At 42.0% G+C, this 20,265-nt stretch overlaps 4 protein-coding genes across 4 annotated transcripts; all 4 read left to right on the top strand.

Annotated features, from left to right (window-relative positions):
• The first annotated feature begins 527 nt into the window (after nt 1-527).
• ppardb (peroxisome proliferator-activated receptor delta b) lies at nt 528-6,626 on the top strand. The gene is made up of 8 exons (XM_077600362.1): nt 528-1,042; nt 2,365-2,721; nt 2,801-2,952; nt 3,044-3,182; nt 3,822-4,024; nt 4,689-4,895; nt 4,989-5,232; nt 5,293-6,626. Exons 2-8 carry the CDS (start codon nt 2,424-2,426, stop codon nt 5,538-5,540), a joined length of 1,491 nt encoding a protein of 496 aa, XP_077456488.1. The 5' UTR covers nt 528-1,042; nt 2,365-2,423; the 3' UTR covers nt 5,541-6,626.
• Nucleotides 6,627-7,184: 558 nt separating this feature from the next.
• Nucleotides 7,185-12,496, top strand: mkrn4 (makorin, ring finger protein, 4). The gene is made up of 8 exons (XM_077600375.1): nt 7,185-7,413; nt 9,524-9,652; nt 9,722-10,005; nt 10,580-10,644; nt 10,728-10,969; nt 11,042-11,149; nt 11,472-11,571; nt 11,644-12,496. The coding sequence occupies exons 1-8, from the start codon at nt 7,373-7,375 to the stop codon at nt 11,854-11,856; spliced, it is 1,182 nt and encodes a 393-aa protein (XP_077456501.1). The 5' UTR covers nt 7,185-7,372; the 3' UTR covers nt 11,857-12,496.
• Nucleotides 12,497-12,903: 407 nt separating this feature from the next.
• Nucleotides 12,904-16,710, top strand: fance (FA complementation group E). The gene is made up of 12 exons (XM_077595409.1): nt 12,904-13,201; nt 13,772-14,246; nt 14,372-14,440; nt 14,830-14,901; nt 15,066-15,110; nt 15,326-15,379; nt 15,495-15,638; nt 15,703-15,826; nt 15,898-15,973; nt 16,038-16,104; nt 16,211-16,336; nt 16,412-16,710. Exons 1-12 carry the CDS (start codon nt 12,990-12,992, stop codon nt 16,514-16,516), a joined length of 1,569 nt encoding a protein of 522 aa, XP_077451535.1. The 5' UTR covers nt 12,904-12,989; the 3' UTR covers nt 16,517-16,710.
• A 671-nt stretch (nt 16,711-17,381) lies between these two features.
• On the top strand, nt 17,382-20,172 carry rpl10a (ribosomal protein L10a). The gene is made up of 6 exons (XM_077610536.1): nt 17,382-17,506; nt 18,161-18,232; nt 18,826-18,906; nt 19,492-19,640; nt 19,718-19,890; nt 19,971-20,172. Exons 1-6 carry the CDS (start codon nt 17,502-17,504, stop codon nt 20,139-20,141), a joined length of 651 nt encoding a protein of 216 aa, XP_077466662.1. The 5' UTR covers nt 17,382-17,501; the 3' UTR covers nt 20,142-20,172.
• Nucleotides 20,173-20,265: the final 93 nt, after the last annotated feature.

Genomic DNA, 20,265 nt, shown 5'->3' with positions numbered 1-20,265 from the left:
GTACCCTTTGGTGATGGTCCCTGATGAGGTAGGTCTAACACCGAATGGAAAACGTATAAGAACCTAATGAGATTTGCATATTTTTCAACATATATTCCATCAAACACACTACAAAAACAAGATATTTAAATTTAAAACTGATGAACTTCATTGATTTTTTTGGGGTGTGAGAGTGAATGGTTGTCCGTCTCCTCGTGCCCTGCCATTGGCTAGACACCGATTCAGGGTGTCCCCCGCCTCTGGCCCGGAGTCAGCTGGGATAGGCTCCAGCACCCCCCGCGAACCTAATGAAGATAAAGCGGTACAGAAAATGAATGAATGAATATTCCAGGGTTTTTTAATGACCAAAATAGTCACTTGTTTAATAAAGCTCTTATCTGTCAACTTTTGAATACCTAGCCACTGTAGTGACCACCGTCCTTGTAAGGGTTCAAATAAGAGTGTGTTTCATGGATATTTTTTTTGGATTGTTGTTGTTTAGGGACAGCGGCTTCCTGGCATGTGACGTCAGGTAGTGGGCGGTACTCGGGAGCGTTCGAAAATGAAGTCTGGCTCAACTCTCCTCAATAGAAGCTTATTCCATTCCAATAGCCCTTCGCGTCTATGAACGGTCCGGAGTGTGACGGACTACTTTTTCAAACGCACCCCTGTATGAGAGGGTAGAGCAAAGTAAAACTGGGAACAACAAGGAGACAGTCAGTGGGGGATTATCGCCTAACTTGACCGACACGGGCCGGTGATATGGTTGCCCGTCAAGGTGTTCGTGTGCTTTTCTTAGCCTTTCGGACACCACTCATCGGGTCATTGTGGCCGCTTCTCCAATGAAGATGGAAGGCCCGGGTTTTGGGATCGACGATTGACGTTAGCTTGTGCGGCTAGTGAGTATAACTCCTGCTGCGGCTGCTGCTGGCTTCAAACAACTTGTCAACATCCGAGTCGATCGATTTCCCGAGCTTAAATCGGAACTGTCTTCTACACGCGCCCGCTGTACAGCTTGGTCGCTGCGGCGTCAGCCAGTGAAGCAGCAGCACTTTGAAAAGAGGTAAGTGATTATTGGCATGTCGGCGTTTAAAGGCACCCACGGGAAGTGGGTCAACCACGCTAACACACTAGTGCCTATCAAGGTTAGAAGCTAACTTGCTAAGTTAGCATGTCGACCCGAGTCCCGAAACTCCGAATTAACTACAGCGTTTGTTTAGTTTATTCGCTTGATTTTCCCTAAATGCAGCAAATCGCTAGTTGCCTAGCAGGGATGTAACGATTATCCGAATATATCGCCGTATCGCCACCGGATTGTTCATCAATTCGATAGTGGGCAAATGTGTTTTGTGGGAACAACACGTTACTATCGTAATAAGCAAGTCACTTCCAGTAAGCGTATACTTAAGGTTTATCTTATCACCAATAGGCAACGTAAGGTTTCAGAGGTTTTTTCCACTAGAGGGCAGTCAACTCCCCCACCCCCAACCACCAAAAGACCCCAAACTTACACTCGGTCCTGAGATCAACACAGCAGCTCACTGTGTGTACACAGTGCATGCACCATGTCCCTTTGTACACGGTTCACCCTTGCATGAAAGCCAAGCAAACAATATAGGTGGCTCCAGAAAAACACAAGTGCACAAGGTTTAAAGATAGCAGGGGACATACTGAACTTCCCACCCACAGTGCACCTGCTGCCTTTTTCTTGGAAATGTGGAGTTCAATTCTCAAATGATTTCAAATTGAGAAATTTCATTTGATAGTTTGTTCAGAACTTCTCTACCGCAGTCAATTGACTTTAAATGAAATAATAGAGCCACGCTGCAACAAATGAAAACTATAAAATAGCTCAATCCAAAATAAGTCATTTAAAAGTACACTGAAAAAGTTTTTTTAAAATCCCAAAAATGAAAAACAATACAGAATTGGACATGTCTTGACTGTAACTTCAAGTCGATTTGCTTGTTTGACCATTTTTTACCATGTTGCAGTTGTTTATTCCTTCAAGTCGATATTTGATTAAAGTGGTGGAACATAAATCTTTTCTTTAGCATACCCCCACTTTCAGCAAATAAAGATTCAATCAACAGCTATTGCTCTGGCTTGTTTGAAATAAATTCTCATATTGGCTTGATGTTGTCCATAATGTCACATTTGAGCACATCACTCTACAAATGGACATTTCTTACTGTGTACCGTTGGTTTGGAAAATGCTCCAATGCAGAGGAAAAAAGTATTCCTGCCCAATTCATTGCTTATGTAAAGTGGCCATACTAAAGTATTTTTATATAGTATTTTGGCCTGCTAAATAGATGGGTGTTGTATAGTATTTGAAGGGAATATGGATCTGAATGTAATCTACATTATCAACTTCTCACCTAGCGGGCCATGACAGCAACGTGACAAGAGGGAGGCCCACTCAGTGCGCTTCAAAAATAACCATGGAGGACTTGCAGGAAACTTCTCCTGAGCTGAACAGGGTAAACGGCTACCGCCAGCCAGGTTCACCACCGGATACGACCGATGTCAGGTGGTCAACATCCCGGAGTGAATCCCACGGCTCGGACAGCTGCGAGGGCACAAGCGTGTCGGAACACGCCGATCTTGATGAATCTAAAGGCCCCGAGAGCAACGGCGAGGACAACGAGCTAGAGAACGCGTCCGGTGAGCGAGGTGAGCGGGAGAGAAGAAAGAGTGCGGAAGAAAACAATCACAGCAGTGCAGCATCAAGCTACACCGGTGAGACGTCCCCTCCTTCAACTCCCGTTACGTTCGCAGCGGCCGAAGTGCCGTACTATTGGTGCTTTTCCCTGAGCAGACCTTTCCCACACGCCGTCGCCCTCGCTGTCCGAGCAGCTGCGTCTGGGCCGAGAAGACAGCGCAACATCTGGTATCAGCGTGGAGTGTAAAGTTTGCGGGGACAAGGCATCAGGCTTCCATTACGGAGTACACGCTTGTGAGGGTTGTAAGGTAACGCACCGCCCTGTGTGTGTCGGCCTCTCGAAAAAAAAATCAAAGCACTATTTAGTGAGTTTGTTTTTCTTTCCCCATCCCAACTCAGGGCTTTTTTAGAAGAACCGTGCGCATGAAATTGGAATACGAGCGCTGCGAACGTTCTTGCAAGATTCAAAAGAAGAATCGCAACAAGTGCCAGTATTGTCGTTTCCAGAAGTGCCTTTCTTTGGGAATGTCTCACGATGGTGAGTGAGTGAGCAGGTTGTCCGAGTTATTTGATAATGGACTAATTCCTTTTTGATTAAGGTACATTTATAACTCCTTTAACATTGGAACTTCAGTTAGAGGAGATACTGCAGTTGTCATGTCGACATGCTACTGCTAGCTCAGTGTAGCCAGTTAGCTACAAAAAACTACGTATTAGACGTTGGCTCAAGGGTCTGGAATGCGGGAAGGAGCAACCTACCAAAAGTAATGTTAAACACAACACGATATCAACTGACAGCCATGTCAAGCCAATGGCTAGGTAAGCAAAATAGGAAGTACAACCTGAGCAAAACAAACATTGTGACATTGAGTTGACAAAAGCAACATTATTTTGTCCTCAGTCATTCATGTGAACACTTGCCATCATCTCAATGTGGCAGTCAGTATCGTTTGCAGTGTGTGTGCTAATTTCACCTTACTTTCCGTGCATATGCCGCCATCATTTTATTTAAAAAAAGGCTCATGAAAAGCAAGACCTTCAAAATGAATAGTAACAGCATCCTAAAACCTGCCCTGCAACCTTTTGTCTTTCACCTTTGCCCACTAGCATGTGTTAAGATTTTATAACTCAACTTATAAGTGTCAAGTCATGTTAGAACGTGTCTTTTTTTTAACAGCAATTAGATATGGCCGCATGCCTGAGGCAGAAAGAAAGAAGTTAGTGGCGGGCCTGCTTGCAGAGGAGCTTAACCTCAGCAAACCGGGTGGCTTCGACTTGAAGACTTTGGCTAAGCAAGTCAACACAGCCTACTTGAAGAACCTCAGTATGACGAAGAAGAGGGCCCGCAGCATCCTGATGGGCAAAACCAGCAGCACTTCAGTAATATTCTTTTCTATGTATCAATCGGACGTACCTAGTTTGTATGTAGTGCCTTGTGACTGGACAACTGGAGCCAGTGTGTGATACTAGTTCAACATCCATTTGACTTTCCAAACAGTTCCTACACTGAGGTAACTTGAGTCAAGAGCCGGCTAACCTTTTTGTTGGTCTGATGGCTCTTAACTCAAGATAATGGTATTTGAATTGCAACTTCAGGTATGATGAAGCTCAAGGGGAAGTGATAAAGAAAAAGTCAGCAGTATCTGGATTTGCAATGGGGTGACATCACAATTTGAGTCGTTGTTTGCATTGGTGGTTAGTTAGCCAATGCAGGTTTTACTTGGAGTTGGCTCGCTATGACTGCACCTTGAAAGTGCATCTCTAATGAACCAGATGTGGCAATTTTAGAGCACATAGTTATTAGCCATGCATGCACACAAGACACACAAAGCGTAATCTGCCACACAAGTCTGTTTGATTTTAGCTATAATTAGGTCTTGTGTCTGCCATAGATATTACATGCACAATGCTGGCTCTAACTCCTAAAATACTAGTTAAAGCTTTGGTGTATTTTTCCCACCTACTAATTCTGTGAGAATATTGTGTAATTTTCAAGGTACTGCATCCCGATTGTCTTGACACTTGTCTCTCGTCTCAATGTCAGCCATTTGTGATATACGACGTGGACACCCTCTGGAAGGCCGAGAGTGGTTTGGTGTGGAGCCAATTGCTTCCAGGCGCTCCCCTGACCAAAGAGATCGGGGTGCACGTTTTCTACCGCTGTCAGTGCACCACAGTGGAGACGGTGCGCGAGCTGACCGAGTTTGCCAAGAGCATTCCAGGGTTTGTCGACCTCTTCCTGAACGACCAGGTCGGTCTCTGCTTGGTTTTATCACGATCGGCGATGTGCGGATGTGGAATGAAGGATGTCATGGGTGTGGGTTTGTCTGTCTTTTACCTGTAGGTGACGTTGTTGAAATATGGCGTGCACGAGGCTATTTTTGCAATGTTGCCATCTCTCATGAACAAAGATGGACTCCTGGTAGCCAACGGTAAAGGCTTTGTGACCCGGGAATTTCTTCGCAGCTTGAGGAAGCCATTTAGTGAGATTATGGAACCCAAGTTTGAGTTTGCGGTCAAGTTCAATGCTCTGGAATTGGACGACAGTGACCTGGCTCTCTTCGTGGCCGCCATCATCCTGTGTGGAGGTACGAAGAAACATCTCTGTGCTCCCTGCTCAAATGTGACTGACACTTTTGTTTCTCCAGATCGCCCTGGCTTGATGAATGTGAAGCAGGTAGAGCAGAGCCAGGACAACATTCTGCAGGCCTTGGACCTCCACCTGCAGGCGAACCACTCAGACTCAGTCTACCTCTTCCCCAAGCTGCTGCAGAAGATGGCTGACCTTCGCCAGTTGGTCACGGAGAATGTTCAGCTTGTTCAGAAGATTAAAAAGACAGAGTCAGAGACCTCGCTTCACCCTCTTCTGCAGGAGATCTACAAAGACATGTATTAAATGGCTCAGAATACTGTTACACACGGAATTCACAACAAATACACTGGGTTCAGTGAAACACTGTTCCGATTGAGGTCATGGTTGTGTAGCAGCTAGGTGTATGTCGGGTGCAGAATAGATCCTCTCTTTTCCACCAAGGTCAAATCATATAAGAGAAGTTTATGAATATTGCTGAAGCTGCTCCCTGGTAAATAGGGGAAACATTTCTTGTTACATGTACACATACTTGTGTGGTGCTGTGGAGAAGAGCCATCAGTGTGGGCATGGTGCATTAAGACAACAGTGTTTCAGAGTAAAGCAATTGGACAAAGAGGACGACGTGCAGGTTACTTTTTGTTTACATCCTTATCTCTAGTGAGTGACCTTCACTTTCAACATGTTGCTGTGTGGATCCCACACAGCGCAGGTGCCTGTGCAATAAAAATCATAGGCTATAAAGACAGCCAGGCCATTTAGCCATATTATGCAATACATCAAAAATCTGACCTGGACACATAATGTTCTTAGTATCTAGTTCTTTCTTGTTATGTCTAATTATTTGTAATTGTTGATCATGATTGTCAAACATGAACTTTGTTACGTCATTGTATGTATCAGGCTTTAGTTATTTCTTACCTTTCTGCTTCATTAATGAAACATGCCATCAACTAATAACCAACTTTTCCTTCCGTGCTAGAATATGCTCATACTTTTACGAAAAGAGTACAGCGGGTATTATTCTACTTTTTTTTTTAGAAGGCAGTTTTCTTGTAGTAATTAGTAATTTCTTCTCAGTTGTCATTTCCTTTTCCTGACATCGTTCATTTATTCTACCTCTATTTCAGGATAAGATTCCGCTGTCTAGTGGCAGCACTTTTGCCTTAAACCTTAAAAATGCATTTCAATGGTGGTCAAACAGGTGAACTAAGGTGTGCTTGACATGTTTGGAGGAAGAAAAAAAAGTGCCCGGGAAGTTATTGTGATCTACCTCTGCCTGTCTCTAACGTGCCAAAAAGTTTTACCAGAATTGATCATAATGTAACCAATGCAATATCTCTGTTATGTGTGGTAAGATCAGAATGAAATTTGGTTGGAATGTTTGAGGCATTTAATTGTTGTTGCAGTTCTGGGATGATGGGACATTTCAGAAGCAAAACTGAGCGGTCGTAGTTTGCTTTCAGCCTGTTTTCTGTAAGCTTTAGTATTTTTGTTGTTGTAAATCACGGTTTAATGTAATGCAGAATTATTGCAGAGCGATATTTTTTTAACATATGACTGGCAAATATAAAATAATGTAGCAAAATAGTACCCGGCATGATTTAGGCAACTGAAGATACAGGTTATCATATATATAGAATGTGTTTTAGTGGTGACAGAAGTTTATACATACTGCTTTAAGATGGCCGCCAGTTACTAACGAAATCTAATCAAATACACATAATGACAATGATTTTTAAAAAAATACAACTTTAGAAGGGACTGACTGAGAAGTTAAACGAATTGTCGATGAAAATATTCTAATAATCTATAAAATACCAATATTTTTTTTAAAATCCAGATTGCGTGGAAAACAAAACTGAAATAAATTACAAATCATGCAACCGAGAAAAAAAGTTACCTGTGCTATTTTTAGAGATAAAAGGTAGTAATACACAGTAGAGAGTTGAGATTGAGAAGGGTGACGATCAAGGGTTGACGTCACGTTTTTATTGGCTCGTCGCTCCGTTAATTGGCGAAGAGAGACCGGCTGTCGGTTATTGTAATATTAAGAGGTCGGACGTGTAACGGTTCCGCATTTACAGCATTAGCAGCACACACACGACCAAGCATAAGCACGTCGGGCGGCAGCGGACATGGACCGCTCCTATTCAGCCCGCAATGGCGGTATCTGTAGGTAAGACAACATTGTACAAATGTCACGGCGGTGTCGTTAACTTTCACGAGTCGACAACCGCCGACGCAGAATAAAAGGACATTGTTCCGTCTCGAATGAAGGCGGAAGCCAAAAAGTTTGGGGACTTGATACTTTGTTGTCAAGAGGGCTAGCTAAAGTCTCGGTGGTTGTTTAGGTTTTTTCCATTTGAATGCACAACAACGTTGTTTGGTTTTCAGTAGCCTGAACACAATAACTTTTCTTTTGGCTGAATCTTTAGGATAGGCAACTATGGAGGAAGTGCTAGACGCGTGGGGTGAAGTCCACGGTACATAAACAAAGCAAGCTAGCCATTGTGTTTGCCTGTTTTGAGTTTGTATTTCCTCAGAAAATCTTGTTTTTGTTATTTTGGCGGTCAAGAGCCAACACGTAACTGCAACATTTCAAGGCACAAGTGAAATACGTGGTGAATCGTAGACTTTCCACATGGGTTAAGAACCGAGTGATAGTTTTTATCTTTTTTTTTTTTTTTTTTACTTGTACACGTCTGGCAAAATCGTAGTGGCAACGTGGGTTGGTCGACCTTGAATGTGACGCATTGGCTTGTCATAAAGGTTGGGGTCATTTGGGATTAGAATGTTTCTTGATTTGTCTCGTTTTCTGAACTGCTTTATCCTCAATAGGGTCGCGGGGGTGTTGGAGCCTATCCCAGCTGACTCCGGGCCAGAGGCGGGGGTCACCCTGAATCGGTGGCCAGCCGATCGCAGGGCACAACCATACACACTCGCACCCATACCTAGGGCCAATTTAGACTGTCCAATGAGCCTACCATGCATGTTTTTGGAATGTGGGAGGAAACCGGTGTACCCGGAGCAAACCCGCACAGGCCCCCATGCAAACTATACACAGGTGGATGTGACCTGGATTTGAACCCAGGACCCCACAGCTCTAAGGCCAACCCGCTACCACTTGTTCCACAGGGCCGCCGTTCTTGATTTGTTTAAAATTAAATTTTTGTTTTCATTCCAGTTTCCTCAACAAATCTGTTTATGTACTAGAGTTGGCGAGACGTCATTGTTTTTGCTTAGCTCATTGGCTTTCATTGACGTAGACAGGCGTCCTACTTATTTGAGCTAGGAGAGATGGGAGCAAGTGAATTTTTCATTCGCTGCCAGTTCAAATAGATTGGATTAGTGACCATTTATTTTAAAGGTACACTAGAAAGATTAAAGATGCCGCATGATTGGAGGTTTGTCATTGTCGATAGCGCTTAGAGGGGAGGGGGTGTGTATGAAAATACCCCTTATCCTCCTCCATATAAAGTTTGCCTCTCTCCCAATCTGGGACCCTCAATGTGATAACAGCCATTGTTTGTATCCATTGACAGTCACACAGCGCTGTTTATTAAAGTGCCTGTTTCCATTATTGACCCTCATGGACCATTGGACTAACATGGAAGTGAATATCAACTGTTTTCACTCTTCACGCTCAAAGATCTAATCTTTGTTCTGATTTAACAGTATTTAATCCTCACTCATTAAAGTAATTGCATCCGATCTGATCATGGTTTACATTACTATTATTAATGGCCGACTGAAGGAAATGAGCAGCAATGTGCTAGTACAAGCTGAAAACTGACCAATTCCTATGATACTCATTGCGCTGCATCACCGTTGCAGTATCTTGCCGTAAACTATTGGATTGGATAACTTTATTCATCCCGTATTCGGGAAATTTCATTGTGACAGTAGCAAGAAAAGGCATAGTTATAAGTTAGACAGTACAGTCAAAGGCTGCAGAATAACAAAGCAAAAGCAAAAAGCACAAAGTACAAAGCAAATCAAAGTCAATGGGATCATTAAGAATCACCAAATCATTAAGACAGAAAAGCAGCAAAAACACAACGTGCTAAGAGTTTCGGTAGCAAAAACACTGGTGTATTTGCCACTGACCTAATTGATTTGCTACTAAACATATTTCCTGGTTATATACAATAGACAATGGGTCTTTGGGTCACTTAATTTATGCAATAGTTATTGGCTAGCTAAGGAAATAACATGTATGCAGATTCACATGCAAAATGGGATGTCAAAATGGTGCATGAATAGCCAAGCAAATTCCTTTCTTGCAGGCATTATTTGAATGGCTCATGCAGGTATGGCTCCAGATGCCATTATCGACACGAGTTGCCTACTACACCACCACCCCAAATATGTCGCTACTTCCAGAAAGGTGCATGCTGGTATGGTGACCGCTGCAGGTAACATGCTTTTTAGTCCCATGCCAAAAATGGACATTAGATTGCTCAGTAGTTGTTTTTGCCAACTAGGTACATCCATCTCCGCCAACCTGAAGGTGGTCCAAATATTGGTGGTCGAAGAATGCCTGTACCAGCAGCCTCGCCCTCCACATCCTCCTCCTCATCCTACTCTGCCACTTCTTCCTCCGCATCCATTGTGGCTGAAGGCCCAGCTGACCAAAGGGCTTCTGACACTTTTGCTTTCATACAAGCAAATGAGTCGCCAAGACTGCAAAGTGCCATTTCAAACCCCTCGGTCATCTCTTCATCTGTCACAGAAGGCAGGACCCGTAATTCTGCGAAACGGTTACAAGGTGAGTGCCTTAAAAGTTTCTGCTGTAGCAGCAACACAGGTCTTCCTTGACAAGTTGTCATGTTCATGTAAAAATAATATATATTCACAGAAGATTTCAAATCAGTCCTGGTTGCAAAAATAGCTTTCCCATGAACAAGTAGTTTACTCGCGTTTGTCCTCAAACTGATTTCAGGCAAAGATAACCTTAACCCAAAATGCAGTTTTTAAATGGTGGTTTGGGGAAATCGAAACATCTCCACAAGAAATTCTGATATTTGTCAGTCTGGAAAGAACAGCTTTTCTAAATCCTACAACTCCGTTTTGAATCTTTATCCACAAATGAAGAAAACGAGGACCCATAGGTGAACCTTCCTAGGGGTGTCCGAAATACAAAAAAGACCCCAAGAGCACAGCAGTGACTTCACTAGGGAAGTGAGAAAGCCAACCTCTAGATAAACTTGGCTTTCCTCAAAAAATAATAAAAAATAAACCAAATTGGATGGGTAAACTTGGAAGTCTTACATCAGTTTATTGAAACTTAATTGTCATTGAAATGCAGTGGCATGAATGACCCCTTTTTTATTTTTAAACAGGTGCTGTTTCGCGAGTGTCTGTTAAGAGCTCTGAACAGTTTTGTGTAGGTGCATGTGATAAAGAGGTTTGTATTGGGCTTATTTTTTATTTATTTTATTACATTTGTGCAAAACCAATAATCAAGCTGATTTAATCATTTTTGGGCAGGTAAGCATTCCGAGTGGCACGGAAGCAGCCGGTGCTTCTGCAGCCGCCTCGTGCGCCGAGGAGACGGAGGCCATTCTCCAGAGTCGCGATGTTATCTGTGGCATATGCATGGACAAGGTGTATGAGAAGATGGATCGCAGAAACCGGGTGTTTGGAATTTTGCCAAACTGCACTCATGCCTTCTGCCTAGAGTGCATCATGACTTGGAGGAAAACCAGAAACCTCGGGTCCGATGTCGTCAAGTAGGTTTCAAATTCGAGATGTGAACATGTCTAATCGTCTTTGTGAGCTCACAACTGTACTCCTATGCACAGGACCTGCCCACAGTGCAGGGTGAGATCAGCCTTCTATGTGCCCAACAAGTACTGGGTGGAAGGTCAAGCAAAGGAGCGTCTAATAGCAGACTTCAAAGAAAAATTCAGGTGGGCTTTTGAAATAATGTTGCCATTGATCCATGAATTTCTGACACTCTCCAAAGCTAAATTTTAATTAAGGTTGGAAGTATAATTATTGAGCTACTCTTCCTAGTACAGTGTCCATAGGCCACTTTCAGATAATGAGCAACACTGAAATATACTGATGGGCAGGGCAGCTTACTCCCATATTTTCTTCAAGAGTGCTGAAATGGCCTAACGTGAAATATATTGTAGCACACACAGCCCATAGAAACTTGGCTTGATGACCATGTGGTATGCCCTCCTTGATTCTGTATAATGTTAGTTTTCCTTGCTTTCTGTCCTATAGCAAGCGAAGCTGCAGTTACTATGCGCAATACAAATGCTGCCCCTTTGAGGCGGATTGCCTCTACCGACACGTCAGGTCCACGCGCCGCAGATCATTCCTGGTACGTAGTAGGATTTGCTCAATTCTTCACCCACTTTTGGACTTGGCTTTTACTCGTGGTCTCGCCCACCAGTGTAATACAGACGAGGACGAGGAGGAAGAGGAGGAAGAAGAAGAGGATGACGAGGACGAGGATGACGACGAGGACGACGACGATGAGGACGAAGATTATGACGGTCTGCTAAATTTCTTCATAGCCATGACTCTTCTTCATTCCGACGAGGATGATGATGACGACGACAATGACAAATACCTTCCTTTTTTATTAGCAGAGTATGGCTTCTGAGCCCCGTTAGACCTCCCGTGCAATTTTGACAGGGCAGAGTGAGTTGTCTCCACAAGACATTGTGGCTGTGTTATGATGCGACTGTCCCGCTTGGATCAACAGGTATAATTTTGGAGTTGGCAAGGCTCGGCCCTTTTAGTAGGTCACGCGACGGACCTGCTATTCCTCAACCAGAGAGAAACGACTGAATTGACCTGCTGCAGTGGACAGCTAGAAATAAAACATTGCTCAAATGACAGTGTTCTAGCTGTAAACTGTTTGACAAGATGATTCAAACAAATTTGAAGGCTATGTTTCACAGTCTCCTTTTTTTCCCTCCGCAGCTCTAGCTATTCAAACATTCGTGGCATCTTGTGTATTTCTCTATGCCTCTCCAGTTGGATTTAACTGTTCAAAAGAGTGACAGAAAATGAATATTTTAAGTGTCGTTTGGTTGGGCCTTTTATCGAGAAAATTTAAAAAGTTTACTGTCTCTGGTTGATGTTCTTAATATTCCTGCCTCAATATACCTTGATGAAACTCTAACCTCATTTTGACAATTGTTGAAATGTCTTTTTTTTTTTAACCATTTCTTTTAAAAAAAATAAAGGAAAAAATTGTACTCTTACATTGAAAATAAACTTTGTCTCACTATAAAGGACGTTTGTACTCTTCTATTCCTACTTGGGGGGGGGGGGGGGGGGGGGGATCAACAGGAAGGAAGCACATTTAAAAAATTTAATGACGCAGTCAAATAAGTCATGTTTGATTTCAGTTTGTGGCTTGTCAAATCAACCGACCCTGTCACTAGTTCAATCTTTTAAAGATATATTAACTTCATTAAAATGCCTCACTCATTATTTTAAAACTGAGGGTTCATTTAGGTCATTTAAGGCATCACTATTTTTCACATATTTCAATTTATGCCAATATGAGAGCATTCCTATTAAAAACACACACTAATCATAGTACTCCAATAGTACCGTAGCGTGTACGTATTATATTGTACGTGTTACAACTCCAACAGTGACTATTCACACAACGTCCGCTAGGTGGCGACTCAGCTATATACACATGCGCAGTATGAGCGGCGGCGAAAGGATTTCCGTATGAAGTGAGGCTAATGGACACCGTTGTCCGATTCACTTGAGGCGATGAACGCCGGACATTTGCTGAGTCGCCTTAGCGGACAGTGGAAGCTTTTGGCCCGGTTGCTCTTCTCCGGGGTTTCTGGTGCCCACCGAGCACTGGAAGTTTTTAGACGGCAGCAGAGGGCCAATCCGGAGAAATCACTGTCCGACTTCATCGAAACACTCTGTCGAGACGACGTCACCTGCACGGGGAAGGATGAGCAGACCCTGGCCGTGTAAGAAAGACCAAGTTGCTGATCACAACTCAAATACGTATTAAGTTCGCTTTTGAACCCTTGAATTACGAGTTTTGTTTTTCTAAAACGTTTTCGCGACATTCATGGTGTATTATAGGGCAGTGGTCTTAAACATGCGGGCCACGGGCCAATATTTTGCGGCCACCATTTGACATCCAATTGTAATATCAGTGTTGCCCACTCCTAAATCAGTCATTTAAAAAGAACTAACTAAAATGATTTGAAAGTATTAAAACTAAGGGAGAAAATATATTAAATGTTGTTTTGTAAATGTCACATCACTCAACTCTTTGGCTGCCGTTGACGGCAATAGACGTCCATTCTATTTTAACTCGGAAAAGCTGGAAGCGATCGTACGTGGATTTGAAGCGTCATATAATTCTGGGATGACTCGGTTTTAGTGTACTACATGAGTAACATTTTCCATAGAGAATACTTGAAATAATTAGCGCCCAGGTTGTCACCAAACTACTGCATTTTGTGTCCACCTCTGCTCTGTCCGTCACTGTGATTTCCACCTCTCACTTTTGTTTTCTCTCACACATCTAGTAAACCCCTGGTGTGGCTCTTTCCAGCGGCGTTCAAGCAAAACTTGCTGACATTCATCTACCTGAGCCAATCGCGGTTACCCAAATCCGCCATTCTCCGTCTAGTCCAGTGTCTGGCTCAGGAGCCGTGTCCAAGCCCCTGGGTCACCGCAATGTTGAAGCAACTGGAAAGAAACATGAACTCCTCAGTGGAAGACCCCCTTTACAGCTCAGTGTGCGCTGAGCGACTAGCGGCGTTGTCGCGGCGAATGGGTGGCGAGACCGGAGGATGGTCCGAGCGCTCAGGAGTTCAGGTGCAAGAACCCCACACTGTGTCTCGCGTGTCGGAATCGGGAGTACAGAAGAAAAGGAAGGGGGATTTTGATGTATTTATTGACGATGATGTGCAAATCCAGCATCTCAGCAAGAAATTAAAAATAAATGAGAGTATCAGCACACAAGGCCTTGGTCACGATCCACTCTCAGAACATATCGAGGTAAATATAAGCAAGACAGTTTTGTGCGTTATGATTATTTTACCAACATTTTGGGGGGATTAGGTGAAAAAAATAATGTACAATGCCACAATTAAGGGAATTGAGGTTGTAACATTTCTTCTTAGATTGCTGAGGATTTGGACAGTGTTGCTTCACGTCAGAACTCCCAAGATCCTCTGCCTAAACAAACTGAGGTAGAGATGGTGACTATTATGCAAATTAAGAAATTTGTGATTAGACATGCATGTTGTCACTATAGGAAATATTCCGTTATTGTTTAGGATTGCAGCTATTCAATATTTTATAATTAAATGTTCTCTAACTATAACTTCAATTAATCAATATTCAAGTATAATGTGCATGTGAGCTAAGTGAAATATGATTACCCTTTGGCGAAGATTTTTTTGGCACTTTTTCACCTCATTGATGGCGATCGATGTCCATTCCCTTTAAACTGATGACTGCTCAGCCCTCCTAGTTCGAATAGATTGGACGTCTATTGCCACTGAAACATGATAATTCATTCAATTATTCATGTTTTTTCATCAATCATTTTTGTCCTAAATGTGATGTTTGTTCATAGACGGCAGAAAAATTAAAAACAGATGCACCAGGAAAAGAAAACACCCTTGATCCTCTGCCCGAACACATAAAGGTAAAGATGAATGCTTAAATTCTCAACAATTTTTGCATTTCTCTGCAAATGTCAAAAAAGAACTATTGAACACACTCGTTAGCACACCGCTAACAACTGAGTTCATTTTCTTAACACCAGTTTCTATTGAGTAAGCATATGTTGTCATTTTCATGCTCACTCAGGTCTCAGTTCTTCAGATAAAGGAATTATTTCAACATCAGACAGAGGTAATATGTATAAGATTAAATGTTTTTCTTCTTTACTAGCTCTATCTAACCATCTTAAAACTGAGAATTGCAACAGAACATAGAGTTGACGCTTCTTCTGCAGGCCATATTAAGTGATATTTTTATAATTTACTGCAGGCTGCCGTAGTCTGGACACCCCGCTTCTATACTGCACTATTTCATTTTATTTGACTCTGTTTTGTATCCTTTTATAGTGGGACCCCTCACTTGATGTGTTTAAAGTGCTGAATGACTGTAACGCTAGTCAAGTAAGTAAAAGACAAACACTTGCCTGAATTTATAATATATTATCTAGTATGCATTATCATCTCAGGCTCTATTTTTGGAGCTTTTTATGACACATATTGCTCTCTTTTTTCAAAGGTGGAAATACTGTGCTGCGAGCTGAGTTTATCCGATTTAGCCGAGCACACGCTGCTCCAGCTTTGCAGCAGCATCTTGGCTCTGTCCCCCGACCTCAGTTTTAGTACGGCAGCAACACTCATCAAGAGTTTGCTCTTGCAGAGGGTACGTTCATGCGGGGCTGTCTTCCAATGGTGCGGGATTTCACGGAGGTTGCCGCTGCGTGCAGGTTGTAGCCCTCGCCGAGCCTGCCTCCAGATGCCTGGTGAGTGCTGTTATATCACTCGGCGGCCGCTACACCAGATCCATGTGCCACGCCTTGATTGAACCGCTTCTAGAGCGAGAGAACTTGGGTAAGGGAAGAGTCAGGCTTAATTAAGGTGGTTACATGTGGAAGCATCCTTAATTTGAGTCATTATTTTAGGGAGTGCCCAAGTTGAGCTCCTGAACAAACTGATAGATGGCTGTCTGGATTCTCACTACAAGCTGCTGGTGCTTCAGTAAGACAAAAGATGTCAAGGCTTTATTGTGCAGTTGCTTCTAACACCTTCCTTTCCCTTTCAGGATGACTTTCAAAATATCGTGGAGTGAGACGCTGCTTTCTTTTATACATAGCTTGCTAGAGGCTAAGGTTAGTCGATGTTTATGCGGAGCATAATATATTACTATGTATTGTAATAGCAAGTCTATATATTGGAATAGCAAGACATTGGTGACATGTCTGTCTTTTTTCACAGCCCGACATGAATGAAGAACTTTTCACACAGCTGATTGAACATCTAATTAGCCAGGCTCCTTTGTTCGAAAAATCTGTCAACTTTGCAAAAATGTTGTTGACTGTGCTCACCAAATATGCCAGCCTTGTAAGTTAATAAATTGATTAAAAAAACAGACTTATTTTAATTTTTTTTAAATTAAACTGCATTTTTCCCCCACAGGTGAGTGCATTGCAGAAACAATCCCTTTCTGGGTGCCTGATGCTAAATGAGACATTCCTAAAAAAGTCTCTTCAAGCTTTATTGAAAAGAATCCCAAACATATAAAAATATATTTCATATGTATTACGCTGCTCGACAAAGGACTATTATAATTAGATATGCATTTTTTTCTTATGGTGGTCAATGTGCTGTATGTTGACTTTTCAAAAGTTCAAAAAATTGCAGTATATTAATGATTACTATTGCAATTGCTTTACTAAGTAGTCTTGCTGAATTTCTATGTTTTGTGTGTGTGATATTTTTTGTGTAAAGTTTCATGTATTTTGCACAAATAAAAGAAAACACAAAATAGATATGTGGCAAAAGCTGTTTCAGTGGCCTCAATTTTGTTCAACATCTACTTCTGAAAATACCAAACATTTGTAAAACAAATATTTATTGCATTAATATGCAAAAAAATATATTTTTCACTAGAATATGATTTTTTTTTTAAAGTTATTCTCAGCAATTTGTGATTAGTTCACTCTTGGAAGAACTACCTGTAATTGGCTCAGTTATATATAAATTTTTAAAGCAGTTTTCATGTGACATTAATATTACTTTTATTTTTTATTCCTGCTGTCATTTTCCAAGCAATTTGCAATCTGTTTTCCTTAGAAATGCTGTAATTACCATTCAGTAAAACGGCAATAACAAATATTTTAGAAATGTAGTTATTTTTAATAAGATACTAATATATATACATCGACGTTCTTCAATATTTTATTTGAAAATATTAAAGGGGGCGGGTCGTTTTTAGCAATGCTAGCAAGTGAAAGGTAAAAAAAATAAAATAACAATGTATATACTGTGAATTTCCATCCAAACCGTCTTTGAAGTCGCTGTGGGGAAAAATATGAGTAATGTGACAAAATAGCGACAGACTGAGGAGAATCTGATTTAAAAACAATTTACTGTTAAAAAAAAAAGTAAGGAAAAAAAAAATTCCGGCGGTTTTTTATGACGTTGCAATCAGGCGGCCTTTATTTGACGTAATTTCCCACAGTACTTCCTTTCTAGCGTAGCAGCTCGAGAGGGAAGAGCTACTAAAATGAGGTAGACTCATTTAAAGAAAATATTTTTGCAAACATGTTAACTTTAATGCTGGTTATGCCTCCAGTCAATTTATTTAATCGCAAAGCAATGGTCAGTTATATACGAGACCGGTGTTTTATCATTTTACCCTGTCAGCTGTTTTCTCACCACTTCGTAGATTACCGGCACGGGCCACCGCGTTTCGTGGCGAGCTACAATCAAATCGCATCCGTTATTACATTACATATTTAGGGTTACTTTTTGGCATCTACTGCATGAATCAGTTAGTGAATACAACAATATTGGCTGTATTGATGAACTTTTATGTATAGATGTATCTTTCGATGGTGGCCAAGCTAGCATAGTAGCATTTTCTTTTCTAAAATACAATTCCGTTCGAGAACAAGACAATTTCTATTACAGTTTAGGTTAATTTAAAAAAAGTCTTTTTTTACGTAAACTTAAGACATTGACAAAGAAGTGCATGGACTACTTAAGAAATCAGCAAGTGAGAATTGGCGAGCAATTTCAAATTTAGCTAGAAGTAATTAAGTAGTTTTCTGATGTCTTTCATATAAAGGCAGAATAATTTAATACTCTTCCTTAAAATGGCAGGAGGTAGAATAAACCTGTGTCCATGTTTTGTCATTAATCCCTAATTTATTTGCATTACAGTAAGGTTTCCAGAGACACGTTGTTTGAGGCTGTGAGGGAAGTCTTGTCAGGCTCCAAAAAGAAGAGAAGGAAGTAAGTATTCCAAATAGCCCCAGGTTTTGCCCATGACAGTTCTTATGTTTCTAACACTATTGCCACTTTTTAAATATTCGGTTGTTTATATGTGGTAGACATAAAAACTGTCCAAATGTCTAAGAAGGTGAAAACACTGACATAGGAAAATACAATGTAGACATAATAGAATAAATAATAAATAAATTAGCCTGTTACACGAAATAAACCTATATATATACACAGTAAAACTGATGAAAAGACAAATATAGTCAATATACAAATATGTACATTACTTAAAATTTTAAACATTTTATTTTAACAAGAAAGGAAAGGCTAAACAGTCTGTATTGTATTAATTTATTAAGATTTATATAAAATGAAAAAGTCACTTTTTCACACAAGAACCCACTAACATTCTCAGTTAAAGCACAAGTCGAATCACATTTTGATTGAATAAATCAGTTTTTGGTTGTATTGCCCACCCCCACAGTGGAATCGTGATATATCGGCTGTTTAGGCAACTTATGGCAAAATTAGTTGTGAGTTAAGTGACTGTTGACATAATTGCTCTTGACGGTCCTGGTTGTTAACGTCTCTGACTTTTGTGTTAGGTTTGTGGAGACTGTGGAGCTGCAGATCAGCCTGAAAAATTATGATCCCCAGAAGGACAAGCGTTTCTCCGGCACAGTCAGGTTGGACCACTTTCTGCCTCACCCATCCTTTTCCGAGTTTGCGCCTGGCACCGCCTAAATAAATTGTCGCTTCAGCGGTCGAACTGCAACTTTAGGGGCATAGCGCAGTTTGGACGGGCCAGGCGCAGGCACAGGAAAAGTACTCTGGGTAGTCTGCCAAGGCTGATCCGGCCCCGGCAGGCGGACCCCTACCCTGGGTCTTAAAACATGAGGGGAGGCTTTTAGAGGCGGAGCTTTTTGTAGCTCGTCGCCTCGGGCCGCCAAGTGTTCACTGTGTTATGAATGAAGTCAGCTGGACCCCCGCCTTTGTTGCGGTATGGGTAAGACTCGACAATTAAAATCCTCTGCCTCATTTATGTTCAGCTTTGAGTAGAACATTATACTTGGTCACGTGGAGGCATTTCTAAGAATGTCCAAGTTTGATTATTGATCATGTTGAGGAAGGCCATTGCAGTGTTCAGTTGCTGTGATTTTAATTCCATACCCATGAAGAGATGGAATAAGCTTTTTTTTTTTTAGACCTAAGCAAACGGCGGGGCAGGTTTCAAACCGTGATTTATTTGCGGGGGTGTCTCCCTTGTGTAGGCTGAGGACTCTACCCAGGCCTAAATTCTCTGTGTGCCTTCTGGGAGACCAACAGCATTGCGACGAGGCCAAAGCCGCCAACCTCCCACACATGGACGTGGAGGCGCTCAAAAAGCTCAACAAGAACAAGAAGATGGTCAAGAAGCTCGGTGAGGAGGGCACGTCACGTCGCCAGATTCCGCGGTGCCTCGGGACGTGCACCAATGGCAATTTTTTTCCCCCTCAGCCAAGAAGTATGATGCTTTCCTGGCCTCAGAGTCTCTGATCAAGCAGATTCCTCGTATCCTGGGCCCCGGGCTTAACAAAGCCGGCAAGTTCCCCTCGCTGCTCACCCACAACGAGAACTTGAATGCTAAAGTGGACGAGGTCAAATCCACCATCAAGTTCCAGATGAAGAAGGTAAAATGAGCTCCCGGCGACACGCCACCATGGCTCCTTCCTACGCTTCATCCTGATTTTTTTTTCCTCGTGCGCTTCAGGTTTTATGCCTGGCCGTGGCCGTGGGACACGTGAAGATGACCGAGGACGAGCTGGTGTACAACATCCACCTGGCTGTCAACTTTCTGGTGTCGCTGCTCAAGAAGAACTGGCAGAATGTGCGTGCCCTCTATATCAAGAGCACCATGGGAAAGCCCCAACGTCTTTTCTAAAAAAAATAAAATGTGGACTTCCCAACCATGACGTGGTGTCAAAGTGTTTATTTTAATGTAGGAGCTGAAACAAATGCTGCTCGAGCCGTGATGTTCGTTTAGGTGTCCAAGCCCGTTGTGGTGT

This window comes from Stigmatopora argus, chromosome 1, assembly GCF_051989625.1.
Source record: "Stigmatopora argus isolate UIUO_Sarg chromosome 1, RoL_Sarg_1.0, whole genome shotgun sequence".
In the NCBI taxonomy this organism is placed as follows: domain Eukaryota; kingdom Metazoa; phylum Chordata; class Actinopteri; order Syngnathiformes; family Syngnathidae; genus Stigmatopora; species Stigmatopora argus.
Note: the sequence above shows the minus strand (reverse complement) of the source record. Positions and strands in the feature narration are given on the sequence as shown.